Source organism: Convolutriloba macropyga, chromosome 4 (assembly GCF_964194025.1).
Source record: "Convolutriloba macropyga chromosome 4, txConMacr16.3, whole genome shotgun sequence".
Classification (NCBI taxonomy): domain Eukaryota; kingdom Metazoa; phylum Xenacoelomorpha; order Acoela; family Convolutidae; genus Convolutriloba; species Convolutriloba macropyga.
The window spans coordinates 14,090,703-14,108,445 of NC_134471.1; the positions used below are offsets into that span (position 1 = coordinate 14,090,703).

At 34.5% G+C, this 17,743-nt stretch overlaps 1 protein-coding gene across 1 annotated transcript in view; it reads right to left on the reverse strand.

Moving 5' to 3' along the window:
* The window catches only part of LOC142337988 (uncharacterized), a 146,319-nt gene that overhangs the window by 103,088 nt on the left and 25,488 nt on the right, over positions 1 to 17,743 (reverse strand). Inside the window, exons 5-7 of the mRNA XM_075387622.1 lie at positions 16,533 to 16,808; positions 15,903 to 16,217; positions 8,422 to 8,697 (exon numbers count right to left, since the gene is read on the reverse strand). Of these exons, the coding sequence (XP_075243737.1) occupies positions 8,422 to 8,697; positions 15,903 to 16,217; positions 16,533 to 16,808 (867 nt within the window). The remainder of the gene's footprint in view (positions 1 to 8,421; positions 8,698 to 15,902; positions 16,218 to 16,532; positions 16,809 to 17,743) is intronic.

The window sequence follows — 17,743 nt, forward strand, 5'->3', positions numbered from 1 at the left end:
TAGAATACCGTAAACAACACGAAGAGTCGTCAAACCAAAAATCTTATCTAACCCTACCTATTTTGGATATATGCAATAACAAAACAAAAGAAATATACCGTGTTAAAATATCAATTTTTAGTGAAAAACCTGGGTAGGTAGGCGCGGATGGGAGGTGTGGGTGTTTCTGTGTGTATGTGTGTGTGTGTGTGTGTGTGTGTGTGTCTGTGGGAAGGAGGGTAAGAGTGGCGGTGGGGGTAAGTGTGCGGGTCTGGTTAGAGCGAGGGGTTAGTTTAGATAGGTTGCAGGGACTTATATGTGATCAAAAATTCTCGAAATGGCCTTTTGACCTTGAATAATACCATCAGTTCTTTATTACTATACATTACAAACTAAGCTACGTTTAAATTCCAATGTTCGAAAACAGAAGTCAACGTTCTAAAACAAAAGTCAAATTTCAAGTCATGACTTCAGCTAAACAACAGCCTGTAGAGAACCGGAAACGACTCAAATAGTCGTGCTTTAGAAACGCGTATCCAACCCTACCTTTTTCAGAATTATGAAAATAGAAAAAAAGAACAATATATATAGAAGGAAAAAATCAATTTTTAGTGAGAAATGTCGGTAAGGAGATGGAGAGGGGGTAGGCGGTGAGTATGTAGTTGGGGGAGGTAGGGGGCGGCTGGGTAGGTGGGGTAGGCTTGGGGGAGCAATTGGGGGGGGGGTAGATTAGATAGGCTGGAATGACTTATAAGCAATTAAACATCCTCAACAACCTTTTCACCTTGAATATTACCAGCAGTTCCTAACTATCAAACATTCTAAACTACTACTGTGAAACTCCAATGTTCCAAAACAGAAAGCAACGTTCTAAAACAGAAGTCAGTGTCCGAAAACAAAAGTCAAAAGTGGAATTCACGATCAAACTTGCGTCAGCTGAAAAAACATAGCGGGTAGAATACAGGAAACTACTCGAAGAGCCGAGCGGTATAGTAAATCTAACCTTACCTAAAATAACAAAAATCAAAAAAATAACGAAGAAATTAAAAGTCTAATGAAAGTTTAGATATTGTTTTCAGAAAAAAGAACACAGTTTTTAGTTTAGGGATCTGGGTAGGCGGGGGTTTAGTTTAGGAGGCTTTATATTGGGGTGGCGCAGGTGTGGTGTGGAAGGTGGGGTGGGGGCGCAAGTTTGGGGGGTTTCTATAGTTTGAAACGCGAGAAGATACTGTTATGGGAATACAATTTCCCATATTGACCTATTGGTCTTGAGTATTGCCAGCCGTTCCAAAACCCTACGTATTCTTTGCTACTTTTGAAATCTAATTTTAAAAAAAGAAGTAAATCATCAAAAACAGAAGACAGTGTTCGAGAACAAAAGTCAAAAGACCAAATCATAAACAAAGTGGCAACACTTAAAAAGCATTGCCGGTAAAATACGGGAAACAACTGGAAGCGTTGTGTATTTGAATCACTTACTTTAACTTACCGAAACCAGAACATCAAAATAGACGCGAGAAAAAACAAAAAAGTAGCCGCCTAATACACGTCAATAGATGTTTTATAAAAAGCAGACACAATTTTTCTACGGGATCAAAACATCTGAAATTGACTTTTTCACACTGAATACTAACGGCAGTTTCTAATAACAAAACATTACAAACCAAGTTACTGTTAAAGTTCATTGTTCGAAAACAGAAGTTCTCAGTCAAAAAGAAAAATAGAGGTAAATGTTCGGAACCAAACAATACCGGAAACAACTCGAACATTCGTGCAATAAAAATTAGAAGTCCACAGTAAAAAAAATAGATACATGTCTGGAACTAAAGAATACCGGAAACAACTCGAGGAGTTCTGCAATTAAACCTCTTATCTAACCCTATCTTTTTTAGAAATATGAAAAAAGGAAGACAAGCTATTTACAGTGTGAAAAAAATCGTTTTTGAGAGAAATGTCGGTAGTTAGTAGTTGGAGAGGGGGGTTGGTTGTGGGGTTGAGGTCTGTGTGTGTGTGTGTGTGTGTGTGTGTGTGTGTGCGTGTGTGTGTGTGTGTGTGTCTGTCTGTGTGTGGTGGGAGAGGGGTAGGTGTGGGGTAGCTTGTTGGAGGAGGGAGATAGATTAGATAGGTTGGAGTGACTTTTTTGGGATCAAAAATAATCGAAGTGATCTTTAAACCATGAATGTAACTTTCAATTTTTAATTACTATAAAATACAATACAGCTACTTTTAAAGTTCATTGCTCGAAACCAAAGCCACTGGTCTGAAACAAAAGTCAAAATGCAAATCCTGACTTCAGCTTAAAAAAACCTGTAGAATCGCAATACTCAAATTCAATTCACAAAAATCGGTAGAACACCAATACTCCTCTTTGAGTCGTAAAAAACCTGTAGAATCGCAATATCCCTCTTCGAGTCGTGAAAACCTGTAGAATCCAATTCTCCTCTTCGAGTCGTAAAAACCTTTAGAACACCAATACTCCTCTTTGAGTCGTAAAAAACCTGAAGAATCGCAATATCCCTCTTCGAGTCGTGAAAACCTGTAGAATCCAATTCTCCTCTTCGAGTCGTAAAAACCTTTAGAAAACCAATACTCCTCTTTGAGTCGTAAAAACTTGTAGAGTCTCTATACGCCTCCTCGAGTCCTAAAAACCTGTAGAAAACCAATACCACTCTTTGTGTCGTATAAAAATGTAAAATCTCAATACTCGTCTTCGAGTCGTAAAAACCTGCCAACTCTCAATGCTCTTCTTTGAGTCGTAAAAAACCTGTAGAATATCAATACTCCTGTTCGAGTCGCAAAAACCTGTCGAATCTCAATACTCCTATTTGAGTCGTAAAGAGCTTTAGAACCTCATTACTCCTGTTTGAAACGTAAAAAAAAATCTGTAAAATGTCAATACTCGTTTTCGAGTCGTAAAAACCTGTCGAATCTCAATGCTCCTCTTCGAGTCGTAAAAAACCTATAGAATACCAATACCTCCTCTTCGAGTCATAAAAACCTGTAGAATCTCAATGCTCCTCCTAGAGTCTTAAAAACCAGTAGAGTATAAATACTCCTCTCCGAGTCGTAAAAACCTGTCGAATCTCAATACTCTTCTTCGAGTCGTAAAAAACCTGTAGAACACCAATACTCCGCATTGAGTCGTAAAAACCTGTAGAACCTCAATACTCGTCTTCGATTCGTAAAAAGCTGTCGAATCTCAATACTCGTCTTCGATTCGTAAAAAGCCGTTGAATCTCAATACTCTTCTTCGAGTCGTAAAAAACCTACAGAATACCAATACCCCTCTTCGAGTCGTAAACACATGTGGAATCTCGATACTCCTCTTCGAGTTCTAAAATAACACATTACCTTCATTGCTTCCGTTTGAGAGCAATGAATCTAAGAGTATTGCATGATAACTGACCTGGGAATCTAATAAAATCAATAAACTAAGTATAAACTACTTCATTCGGACCTCTCTTGTCAGAAAAAATAGATCAGAATACGTGCTAAGAGAATCTAAAGACTGTTGCATGTATGCACATCATGCATCGTGAAAAACTAAAACTAACTTAAGGAATCAAAAAAAAGATTAAGAAATTAGTTTTGGACATTCGTTGATTTCTAACATGTATAAACATTTTCAAAAGTCTAATGAATTTGTAGATATTGTTTTCAGAAAAGAGAACACAGCTTTTAGTTCAGGGATCAGGGTGGGCAGGGGTTTCGTGTAGGGGATTTAAATTGGGGTGGCACAGGGTGGCGGGGGAGGCGGGGTGGGGGCGCAAGTTTGGGGGTTTCTATAGTTTGAAACGCGAGAAGAGACTGATATGAGAATACAAATTCCCATAATGACCTATTTGCTTTGAGTATTTACAGCTGTTCCTGAATCCTATGTATTGGTGCCTTAGCTACATTTGAGCTCCAGTGTTCGGACGGAATTAGAAGTCAATCTTCAAAAACAGAAGACAGTGTTCAAAAAACAGAAGTCAAAACTTCAAGTCAGGAACGAAGTGGTAACAGCTAAAAAACATAGCCGCTAAAAAACGGGAAACGACAGGAATCATTGTGTATTAGAATCAATTACCTTAACTTAGCGAAACCAGAACAGGACACGAGAAAAAAATAGAAAAAAAATTAGCCACCTAAAACACATCAAAAATTGTTTTAGAAAACGCAGACGCAATTTCTACTTCTAGAGGATCAAAACGTCTCAAACGGACCTCTACACCCTGAATATTACCATCAGTTCCTAATAACAAAACATTACATACTAAGCTACTGTTAAAGTTCATTGTTCGAAAACAGTAGTTCTCAGCCAAAAAGAAAAATAGAGGTAAATGTTCGGAACCAAACAATACCGGAAACAACTCGAACATTCGTGCAATAAAAATTAGAAGTCCACAGTAAAAAAAATAGAGATACATGTCTGGAACTAAAGAATACCGGAAACAACTCGAACAGTCGTGCAATAAAAACTCTTATCTAACCCTATCTATTTTGGAAATATGAAAAAAGACAGAGAAGCAATTTACAGTGAGAAAAAATTCATTTTTGTGAGAAATGTGTGTTGGTAATAGTTGGCGGGGGGTGGGTTGTTGGTCTGAGGTGTGTGTGTGTGTGTGTGTGTGTGTGTGTGTGTGGGGGGGGGGGGGTTAGGTGTGGGGTGGCTTGTTGGGGGAGGGAGCTAGTTTTGATAGGTTGGAGTGACTTTTACAAATCATCTTTAAAACATGAATATTACCGTTAGCTTTTTATTACTATAAAATACAAACTACGACACTTCTAAAGTTCATTGCTCGAAACCGGAGTCACTGTACAGAAACAAAAGCCAATTTTCAAAAATCCTGACTTCAGCTTAAAATAATCTGTAGAATCCCAAAACTCTTCTTCAATTCATAGAATCTGCAGAACACCAATACTCCTTTTCGAGTCGTAAAAACCTGTGGAATCTCATTACTCCTCTTCGAGTCTTAAAAACCTGTCAAATTTCAATACTCCTCTTCGAGTCGTAGAAACCTGTCGAATATCAATACTCCTCTTCGAGTCGTAAAAAACACACAAGTTTACATTAATTGCTTCTGTTCAAGAGTAATTATTCAAAGAACATTGCATGATGAGTGACCCGGGACTCTAATGAAACTATAAACTAACAAGGAGGCTCGGTAATGTGCGATGGTACATAAGGTTACAACCCTGCGCATCCACAATTGTGGCATAATTATCTACCAAATGAGGAACAAATAGAAAAACCCAGAATTTATTCTTTGGGAATCCTAAAAAAGCCCAAGTGTTTTTCAAAAAGATTGTGTATGAGCGATAAGATAGCCTCCAAAGCAAACAATTCAGTGGAGTAAAAATTGACGCATCGGAATGCTGTGATATGCCAATATTAAGAAAGCGAGACAAGACGAACAGCAAAATCAAACAACAACAACAACAACAAACTTTAATTACATCAAAAACTTATGTCCCTTTTAAAAAACAAAACTTAATAACAAAGCCAATATGCAGTCAGATAAACCTAAAACTGAACAAAATAACTAATGAATCACCCAAAAAGATAAGGGACCAGTCCATAAAAAGGTTTGGTAATAATTAGACAAAAAATAGCAAAAACAGTAAAGTTAAAAAAAAAATTTGCTTATTTTTTTAAAACAATTAACTTTAAAGCAATGAAAACCATTAGAAATCAAATAAAATATCCCAAATGTTTACGATTACCAATGCCTCTACAGAAGGGCATTAGGACCTGTCCTTATTCAATTTTTAAGCGGCTAAAAAGAACAACAAAAAATCAACAAACAAATATTCAATTGAAACTTGCCAGAAAACGCTGTCAAAACCGTCCAGCCATTTTTTGGCCCTCAAAATATATTCGATTGCGCTTTCTCCTGTAATGTACACCAGTAATGCAGTATGTGGCACTTCATTAGTGAGACTAAGTAACAAGTAGACAAAAAAGTGAAAAGGGCAAAAGTTTAATAATTTTTATTCTTTTTTCGAAGCAAAATTACATCCAAAGTCATGAAAGACATTAATTACAAAATGAAATATTAAAATAACGCCCTTTGTTAACCCAAAGGAAGCCCTTGAGACCTGCAATTATCCAGAATATGTCTTGCGTCTACAAAAAGAACGTCAAATATGACAAAAATGAAATTAATTTATTTTTTTGTGTGAAAAACCAGTGTCGAAGTCAGAAAGGTCATAACGAATTCTTTAAAAATAGATTTTGGGTCAGCAATCTCTTTTGACACCTTCCCTTGATACCCATTTTGTCATATTTCACCTTCAATTAACGAGATTTGATAACAAAAAGAAAAACAAAAAGAACAAAATTGCGATGTTAAATTTTTTTTTTTAGTTTTGGAAAACGATTTTTTTCAAAGTCATGAAAGCCTTTAGCTACCTACTAATATCAGAATATTGGGTCATCTATTTTTCCATGAAAAGCCAATGAAACCTATCACTATACAGGAAACTTCATAAGACCGAAACGACAAACTAAAAATGACAGCTAATGACAAAATTTGAAAAAATCAAGAAAAAAGTGTCGAGGCCGTCAAAAGATAATCTATAACTTTCAGGAATTTAATATGTTCGGTTGTGTCTTACTTTCAACGCAAATAAAGCGATATGAGAACTGTCAATAATGTGATAATCTGACAAAACGAGAAAACCAGAAAAACTGTCAAATATCTAAGAACAAAAAAAAATCTGAAATCTAGTAGTATCAAAACCAGAAAACAATAACATCTGGCTTAAAACCGCATTCGAGACTAAATTTTAAATCAGTAGATTGATGCAGCTTTTTTCTTTGCAGACACTAAGCCACAAGTTGACCAAATTAAAAAAAAAGAGAGGAAAAGTTCGTTAAGCCAATATTTATTTAAAAATCAATTAAATTTGAAAGTCGGAACAACCATGAGCTTTCAGGTGAAAAACTAAACGCATTAGCTTGGAGCTAATTAGGAATCCAATTGGACCTATCACTCCTGAGCTCTGATTTGATATGTTCTGTTCTCTATTAATAAAAAAAGAATTTTTTTTTCAAAAAAAGACTGACTGATTACAATCCGATTTTTTTTTGGATTGTTACAGTCCAAGATTGGCCCAAAAATAGCCCTGCTAATGCTTATTGTCCATTAGGGGCAATTGAGTTTTCGAAGGTTGTAGATATAGATAATTTGTTAGTTGAAAACTCAAAAATAAATTCTGCATTTTTAATAATCAACGAGTAAAGTTGGCAAAAAACGGCAAAGTTTTAATTACAGAGCACTCTCAGTGGAAGTTGAAAAAAAAATAGCCCCCTACTGAATCTACAAAGATTTTATTAGTGTTGTTTGAGGCTGTATTGCCGGCAGATTTTATCAAAGTGGGCTAATGTAGCTTATTTTGTGCTGTTTTTGATGAAAAAAGCTGAATTTTGAAATATTTAGCCAGAATTTTTGACCAAAAAATTAAATCAAAATAATCTACAATGCTTGTTTGTCTTTAAAATAAAATCAACGACACTATTCTTAAAATTTTTACAAATTTTAGCAAAATTGACGAAAATTTAGGCAAAAATTTTGGAAAATGTGAATAAAAACAACGTGAATTCACTCTACTTTCCTTAGAAGTTTAAAACTCGATAACTCCCTGTAGAAAACGAAAATTAAAAAGATCTTTTTAAATCCATATTCTACGCTGGACGAGCTTTCTAATGATACCAGTCTCAACTCTCTACGATGAATATATCGATCGGCGAAAATTGACTGAACAAAAAAAAACCCATTTGAGTATATAGTTCCTCCCCCCTCAAGAGGGGTCGGAACAAATATAAACTACTTCCTTCGGACAACTCTTGTCAGAAAAAAATAGCTCAGAAGAAGTGCTAAGAATATTTGAAGACTGTTGCATGTCTGCAGATCATGCATCATGCAAAAAGAAAATCTTAAGGAATAAAAAAAAGATTAAGAAATTAGTTTTGAATATTCGTTGACTTTCTAACATGTATAAACATGTTCAAAAGATTTGGCCACATGCAAGCATGTGTATATTTAAGCACACCTCGACTTCACACTAAAACTGACAATCTTAGAGTAACCTTCTTAAAATCAATTTTATGTGTAAATTACTAATAAAATTTTGCAGCGTTTAGTCCCTGAAAATGGATACCATGTTTTACTTTTTGTTGATAAATGCTTCTGAATAATTGAATTGTACACAAAAATGAATAAAAAGATGCGGTAAGGAAAGATAGCAGGATAGACCCCTCAATCGACACTAAGCAATCATCAAACAAACTATAACTCGCCTTGCTAACTAGCTTAATGATATCCAACTATAACAGTTGGGGTCTCAACACCATTAGTCACCTTTAAACACCTTTAGTCAATTGTTCTATTTAAATTCATTATAGGAGTCGTCACCACATTAGTTCACGCAAAAAATGTTTTCATGCTGAATGCTTACCCGTGCACGTTGTCACAATTACTGACGATGGATGATTTGCTCCAAAATCACAGAAAGAGCTGATCGTCACAGAAACGTTAAACAAGTACTGTGCTCCAGGGACCAGCCCAGAAACTTGCAGGGGCAGCATCAAAATTGTTTCATTAATTATTGTTTGATCGATTGATGGAGATGTCTCAATAGAAAAGTAGTCCCACCCAGCGTTGGGAATAATTGATGACATTTCAACGGTGGTAATGTTTCTCGGGATAAAAACTGCTTGAATGTTTGGAGGGTCTAAATAGAATACAAAGTATGTGGTCAAAAACAAGAGAAACATAGCCGTCAGATTGCCAGAAAGTGGCCGCGAAAGACTCCTGTGGCCTTCCATGAAATGAAACAACTAAAGAAATAAGATAGACAGATCGACCACCAGTCTTTTAATAGACCACTAGACTTTTTGGGTTCGATTTGGACTATCATTTTTATGAGACATTTGCACTATATAAGGAAAAAGCCCCAATAGAGCTCTTTCAAAATTAAAAATCGAAATGAAAAACTCAAGATTCATATACGTTTGGCACTACTTGATTCAAACTATTGATCTTTAACTAGTAAAAATCCATAAAATTAAAAGTTCATTGAGTTCAGAAGTCATTTTATTTAGTGAGGTAAGTCTTGCAATTGACCTAAAAGCAGAAATTTCGTCACGCACACAAGTTTTAACTGCAAAGCAGTAGAAGTCACTGAAATCGTTGAAAAAGTCAATTCCAAGATGTCAAGTCGTAAGAAAAATCAATGGATGCGACGAATTAAAAAAAAATCAGGACAAGTCCTGACGTACAATTCAAAGAGTTTTCACGGACTAAACAATTAGCTAGACCTAGAACGGACTATGAGTTAGTTGTTAAAAGAATTTCTAAACTAATCATAAAAATAAAGTAAAAATAAAAGCAGAAACTCAATGTCGAAATGCCGCAAGTGAGCAAAAACCACTAGCGAGAAATGAACATTTGGTTAAAAATAGGCCTAAAATGAACTACGAATGGATTGGGAAAACCATTTATAAAAAATCCGAACAGAAAAATCGAAAAAGAAGTAAAAATTAAAGTGAAATTGCCGCATGTGAACAAAAAACCACCAGCGAGAAAGCGAACTTTTGCTCAAACACCGCTCTCACTCTACTTTAAAAATATAGCGCAAAAACTTCACAGCTCAAAACCACTCGCTTTTTTGCTCCACCTTCTGTTTCAGCGTAGCCAAAATCACTACTCCAATTTGACTTCAAAAATCATAGCCGGTAGATTGCCGGAAAATAGCCACGATAGAAGATTGTGGCCTTCCATTAATTGAAACAACTAAAGAAACACGAACGATAGATCGACCACCAGTCCCCTAATAGACCACTAGACTTTTTGGGTAAGATTCGGACTGTCAATTTTATGACACATATGATCTATAAGAAAAAAGCCCTAAAAGATTTGTTTCAAAACTGATATTCCAAATCAAAAACTCAAGACTAATACTCAAGAATTAGTGCATATAAGATTGGCACTACTTGATGCACGCTATTTATCTCTAACTAATAAATGTTCGTAAAATTTAAAGTTCATTGATTTCAGAAGTCATTTGAATTAGTGAGTTAAGTCACCCAATTGACGTAAAATCAGAAAGGATGTCACGCACACAAATTTTAGCTGCAAAGCAGCAGAAGTCACTGAAGTCATTGAAAAAGTCAATTCCAAAAAATTAGATCAAAAAAATTAAAAATAAAAAGCAGACAATCAGGGCCGAAATGACGCATGTGAGCAAAAAACCACTAGAAAGAAAAAAAAATCTTGTTCAAACAAAAAAGGGGATTAAAATGAGCTATAATTGATTGAAAAAAACCATTTGGAAAAAAATCTGATAGAAAAAACTGAAAAAAAACAGTAAATATCAAAGTGAAATTGCCGCATGTGAACAAAAAAAAACCACCAGCGAGACAGCGAATTTTTGTTCATACACCGTTATCCCACTATATTTAAAATTAGAGCAAAAAAAAAATTTCACAGCTCCAAACCACTCGCTTTTTTGCTCCGCTTCTTGTTTCAGCGTAGACAAAATCACTACTCCAATTTGATTTCAAAAATCATGAACCTGTGTGAACAGATCTTAAACATAGCCGGCAGGTTGCCGGAAAATAGCTGCGATAGAAGCTTGTAGCCTTCCAAGAAATGAAGCAATTTAAGAAAAAAATAAGCAGATTGACCATGGCAGATGTAACCAATTTCATGATACACATACGGTCTATAAGGAAAAAGCCCTAAAAGAGCTTTTTCAAAATTGATTTTCGAAATCAAAAACAAAAGACTAATAATCAAAAACTGGGCATATACGTTTGGCACTACTTAGATGCACACTATAGATTTTTAACATGTATATGTTCATAAAGTTTGAAGCTCATTGAGTTCAGAAGTCATCTTTTTAGTGAAGTAAGTCACGCAATGAACCTAAAAGCAGAAATGACGTCACACAGACAAATTTTAATTGCAAAGCAGTAGAAGTCGCTGAAGTCATTGAAAAAGTAAGGTCAAGACAAAACAAAAAATTTTTAGATGAAGTAAAAAAAACATAACAGGACAAGTCCTGACGCACAGTTCAAAATATTTTCATTGACTAAACAAAAAACTAGACTTAGAATGGATTAAAAGAGAATCGTGATAACCAGTTTTAGAAAAAGATAAAAAATGAAAGAAAGAAAATCAAGGTCGAAATCTGGTTGAAACAAAAAACTTGGCCCAGAATGAACTATGAATGGATTGGGAAAACCATTTAGAAAAAAATCCGATACAAAAAATCGAAAAAACTGTAAAAATGAAAGTGAAATTGCTGCATGTGAACAAAAACCACAAGCGAGAAAGTGATTTTTTTCAAACACGGTTTTCTCACTCTACTTTAAAATTAGAGCAAAAAAATTTGATGCCGCAAAACCACTCTCTTTTTCGCTTCACTTCGTGTTGCTGCTTGATCAAAATCACTACTCCAATTTAACTTCAAAAATCATGAAAATGAGAGAACAGTTCTTACGAAAAACCGGAAGAATTGCGGAAACAACTCGAAAGAGAAAATTGCCCATATTTATGACAAAACAACTAGAACAACTATTGTGAACCCTGAACCTCACCAAATGCCATGAAAAATAAGGAAGAATAGAAAAGGCATTCAAAAACAAATTGAACAAAAAAAATCTAGAAATACATATTGAGTTTTTTTAATAGTACAAGGAATCATAAAGCTCGGTAAAATTCTTCTGCACTTAAAGCAATGAAACGCTGGCAAGACAATGGGCAAGTAATAATAGGCTAAGAAACTTGTCTAAGATTTAAACAAAGAAAAACTGCAAAAAAATGGTTGAATATTTATCAAACTTTCTGTCAATTTTCCTCGGAAAAAAATTGATTTACACCAAGAAAACTTAATCAAAAAGCATATGAATATTCTTTAAGCAACCAGCTTCTATTCATATCCCACTTAAAGCATTAACACAAAGGAATATCTATAAATCATTAAATTTCGTCTAAAAATCAGCAAAATTGATCAAATACCTTCGAATTAGCAATAAACTCAAATTAACTACTTGAAACCCTCAATTCCTATGAAAGCAAGCCTAAAACTAATACAATAGCATAATCAAACCTCATAACTGTCAAAAGTTGCAAAAAACTGCTTTAGAAAGCTGATCGTGAACAAAAAAATTTCGCCCGCTTAGGGAAAATTTTTTCACACATCAATTTCTCGCTCTCTCAAAAACAGTGGATTGATCAAAAACCACTCTCTTTTCTCTCCACTCTTCACTTTTGTTTAGCACTAAAGTCACTCCAAATTTTTTCACGCGCTTCATTTCCCGCTTCAAAAATCACTCCAATAAAATTGATAAAAAAGACTTCTCCAATACCCCTCTTCGAGTCGTAAAAAGACAGCGCACCAATACAATTCAAATTATTTGAATTATAAAAAAAACACTATGTCCCCAATAATAGCCACTATCGCTTCGCGGCTGTTTATAACAATGTTGCACGAAAAAAAATAGTTGAAATATTTCTGAACTTTAATATCATGACTTCCCACTAAAACCTGTTTTAATTTAAATATCAAAGATTGAATAGAGTTGTAAGTTCAGAAATATTTACACCAAGAAACAATGTTGCACGAAAGAAACAATTTACACCAAGAAACAAATATTTCAACAATGTTGCACGAAAAAAAATAGTTGAAATATTTCTGAACTTTAATATCATGACTTCCCACTAAAACCTGTTTAAATTTAAATATCAAAGATTGAATAGAGTTGTAAGTACTCCAATTTGACTTCAAAAATCATAGCCGGTAGATTGCCGGAAAATAGCCACGATAGAAGATTGTGGCCTTCCATTAATTGAAACAACTAAAGAAACACGAACGATAGATCGACCACCAGTCCCCTAATAGACCACTAGACTTTTTGGGTAAGATTCGGACTGTCAATTTTATGACACATATGATCTATAAGAAAAAAGCCCTAAAAGATTTGTTTCAAAACTGATATTCCAAATCAAAAACTCAAGACTAATACTCAAGAATTAGTGCATATAAGATTGGCACTACTTGATGCACGCTATTTATCTCTAACTAATAAATGTTCGTAAAATTTAAAGTTCATTGATTTCAGAAGTCATTTGAATTAGTGAGTTAAGACACCCAATTGACGTAAAATCAGAAAGGATGTCACGCACACAAATTTTAGCTGCAAAGGAGCAGAAGTCACTGAAGTCATTGAAAAAGTCAATTCCAAAAAATCAGATCAAAAAAATTAAAAATAAAAAGCAGACAATCAGGACCGAAATGACGCATGTGAGCAAAAAACCACTAGAAAGGAAAAAAGTCTTGTTCAAACAAAAAAGGGGACTAAAATGAACTATAATTGATTGGAAAAACGATTTGGAAAAAAAACTTGATAGAAAAAACTGAAAAAAAACAGTAAATATCAAAGTGAAATTGCCACATGTGAACAAAAAAAAAACCACCAGCGAGACAGCGAATTTTTGTTCATACACCGTTATCCCACTATATTTAAAATTAGAGCAAAAAAATTTCACAGCTCCAAACCACTGAATTTTTTGCTCCACTTCTTGTTTCAGCGTAGACAAAATCACTACTCCAATTTGATTTCAAAAATCATGAACCTGTGTGAACAGATCTTAAACATAGCCGACAGGTTGCCGGAAAATAGCTGCGATAGAAGCTTGTAGCCTTCCATGAAATGAAGCAACTTAAGAAAAAGATAAGCAGATTGACCATGGCAGATAAAACCAATTTCACGATACACATACGGTCTATAAGGAAAAAGCCCTAAAAGAGCTTTTTCAAAATTGATTTTCGAAATCAAAAACAAAAGACTAATAATCAAAAACTAGGGCATATACGTTTGGCACTACTTAGATGCACACTATTGATCTTTAACATGTATATGTTCATAAAGTTTGAAGCTCATTGAGTTCAGAAGTCATCTTTTTAGTGAAGTAAGTCACGCAATGGACCTAAAAGCAGAAATGACGTCACACAGACAAATTTTAATTGCAAAGCAGTAGAAGTCGCTGAAGTCATTGAAAAAGTAAGGTCAAGACAAAACAAAAATTTATTTAGATGAAGTAAAAAAACATAACAGGACAAGTCCTGACGCACAGTTCAAAATATTTTCATTGACTAAACAAAAAACTAGACCTAGAATGGATTAAAAGAGAATCGTGATAACCAGTTTTAGAAAAAGATAAAAAATGAAAGAAAGAAAATCAAGGTCGAAATCTGGTTGAAACAAAAAACTTGGCCCAGAATGAACTATGAATGGATTGGGAAAACCATTTAGAAAAAAATCCGATACAAAAAATCGAAAAAACTGTAAAAATGAAAGTGAAATTGCTGCATGTGAACAAAAACCACAAGCGAGAAAGTGATTTTTTTCAAACACGGTTTTCTCACTCTACTTTAAAATTAGAGCAAAAAAATTTGATGCCGCAAAACCACTCTCTTTTTCGCTTCACTTCGTGTTGCTGCTTGATCAAAATCACTACTCCAATTTAACTTCAAAAATCATGAAAATGAGAGAACAGTTCTTACGAAAAACCGGAAGAATTGCGGAAACAACTCGAAAGAGAAAATTGCCCATATTTATGACAAAACAACTAGAACAACTATTGTGAACCCTGAACCTCACCAAATGCCATGAAAAATAAGGAAGAATAGAAAAGGCATTCAAAAACAAATTGAACAAAAAAAATCTAGAAATACTTACTGAGTTTTTTTAATAGTACAAGGAATCATAAAGCTCGGTAAAATTCTTTTGCAATTAAAGCAATGAAACGCTGGCAAGACAATGGGCAAGTAATAATAGGCTAAGAAACTTGTCTAAGATTTAAACAAAGAAAAACTGCAAAAAAATGGTTTAATATTTCTCACTGGTTTAATGACTTTCTGTCAATTTTCCTCGGAAAAAATTGATTTACACCAAGAAAACTTAGTCAAAAAGCATATGAATATTCTTTAAGCAACCAGCTTCTATTCATATCCCACTTAAAGCATTAACACAAATGAATATCTATAAATCATTAAATTTCGTCTAAAAATCAGCAAAATTGATCAAATACCTTCGAATTAGCAATAAACTCAAAATAACTACTTGAAACCCTCAATTCCTATCAAAGCAAGCCTAAAACTAATACAATAGCATAATCAAACCTCATAATCGTCAAAAGTTGCAAAAAACTGCTTTAGAAAGCCGCTCGTGAACAAAAAAATTTCGCCCGCTTAGTGAAAATTTTTTCACACATCAATTTCTCGCTCTCTCAAAAACAGTGGATTGATCAAAAACCACTCTCTTTTCGCTCCACTCTTCACTTTTGTTTAGCACTAAAATCACTCCAAATTTTTTCACGCGTTTCATTTCCCGCTTCAAAAATAACTCCAATAAAATTGATAAAAAAGACTTCTCCAATACTCCTCTTCGAGTCGTAAAAAGACAGCGCCCCAATACAATTCAAATAATTTGAATTATAAAAAAACCACTATGTCCCCAATAATAGCCGCTATCGCTTCGCGGCTATTTATAACAATGTTGCACGAAAAAAAATAGTTGAAATATTTCTGAACTATAATATCATGACTTCCCACTGAAACCTGTTTAATTTTAAATATCAAAGATTGAATAGAGTTGTAAGTTTAGATGCAAAAAGTTGAAACCGAACACTGTGAATTATGTTAGCATACTCCTACGTCGGCTCACGAACATAGGTATGAATTTTACCTAATTCAGACGGAGATTAGAGTCTGAATCAGAACAATTCCGAGTTTAAATCAGAGAATGTCAGAGCCAAATGTCATATGAACACACTCTCTGATATGAAAACAATCAGTACTGAATAGTTTCTGAAAAAGTTTCCTATTCAGAACTGAATCACTCTTAAAGTCAGGTATGGAATCTTATCAACCTGTGCAAATTTTGAACGACACTATTTCACTATCTGTCGAATTTCCTATTCCACAGTTTGTTTTTGTTCCAATAACAGACACCATTTCTAGCGCAAATCGACTTCCCGGAGACAAATTGTTCAAAGTTAGATTGTCATCAGTCGATTCTAACTGTATCCGTTCAAATTGGGAAATTCTTGTTCCATTTTCCAGCAGTCCAACAACAGCATAGGCGTCAGAAGAATTCAGGCTGCTTCCAATTATAGTAATTGAAGTTTGGTTCACAATGAATGCGCTGAGTTGATTTTGAGAGCTGATATATGGCGTAAGTGGCGCTGAAACGAGCTATTCGTAACATTGGATTTTATATTGGTTATGTTGAAATATTACGCAATCAAATTTTCCTAAAAGGTACGTTCACAAGACGTCAATTTAAACACATAGGTAAATACTGCGCTTGCATACTATCCTAGGAATACAAACTGCATTTAACTTCGGTAAAACTTTAAACAATTTTTTTGTGAGCACTAACATTTACAGGCATTGAAATTTAGCCGAGATGTAGCAAACTGAATGTTCATAAATTTTTCATATAAAAATGCATGCATGATAAATGGATGCCTCAGTGTTCATGATCCCGATATACGCACCTGTGCAGATGATTTTGATGTCCGAAGTTGGGTGATTGATTCCGAATTCACAATTGATACTGATCTCCACTGACACGTCAAACGTGTATTGAGAACCAGGCTGCAATCCAGAGATTTCCAAAGGCAGTCTCGAAGCAGGCTTGTTGTCTATTTGCTGTGAAATGTTAGGAGACACAGTGATTGAAAAGGAATCCCATCCCGATTTTGGGTTAATCGACTTGAGCTGAATTGTTGTAGTGTTGAGCTGGACCAGCGTTGCTCCAATTTTAGGAGGGTCTAAATTAGATAAACATAACCGACTAACGTCGGGCGAATTGCTCTCAAACGACTGGCCAGTGGTTGGCTTCATCGGTAGCTAGCCACGGTTTAGTGAGGCTAGCTTTAGTTTAATTGAAGGGAGTGAGGTGAGGTTAGTAAATGATATCACGCCAAATAACAGCAGCTGAAGTGCGGCATCAGCAAAAGAGTAGTGGGGAAAAGGGGCCCCGTGCACAGCACCCCCCTATTTCACCCCTAAAAATACCCCACCTGTTTTTTTTTGCCCTAATCGGACCAATTTGTTTCATATTAGAAAAAAATGGTATTTTCAAGCACTTTTCGACTCGTATTCACACTTCGTGCGAATACTCGTCTCAAAGTGCTTTTTTTTAACACTGTTTAATTTAGAGTACAAATCCAATTCAAATCTTTATCAGCGAATTAATCTTTATCAGTGAATTTACCAATCACGCTTTTCCCTCTTAAATATCTAAATTTTACAAACTGTATAAAAATAGTATTTACACTTCATTCGAATATTCGACTCAAAATGCTTTTCAACATTACCCTAGAACATGGTTCAAATCTTAATCAATAACCGCATCGCAGATATTATATTTATAAATGTGTTCTCTAAATTGATTTCTAGTATGACCGAATCTATATCTATGAAGGTAAATACACAACTTACATTTTGCATTTCTAAATCTAAAGAAAGAAATATGTTTATAAACATTACACATCTTACAAGTTATATATAAATCAGGATTTTTATAATGTTCCTCTAAATGCCCAATATAATTTTTTACTTTAACTAAACTATTACATATATAACAACTATATTCTAATTCTTTACAATTTTCACAACATTTTTTCCAAGGTTTATTTTTGCAGTTATTGCATTTCATTTTTATATTGTCGAAAAATTATAAAATTTTCCCCAATAAAATACA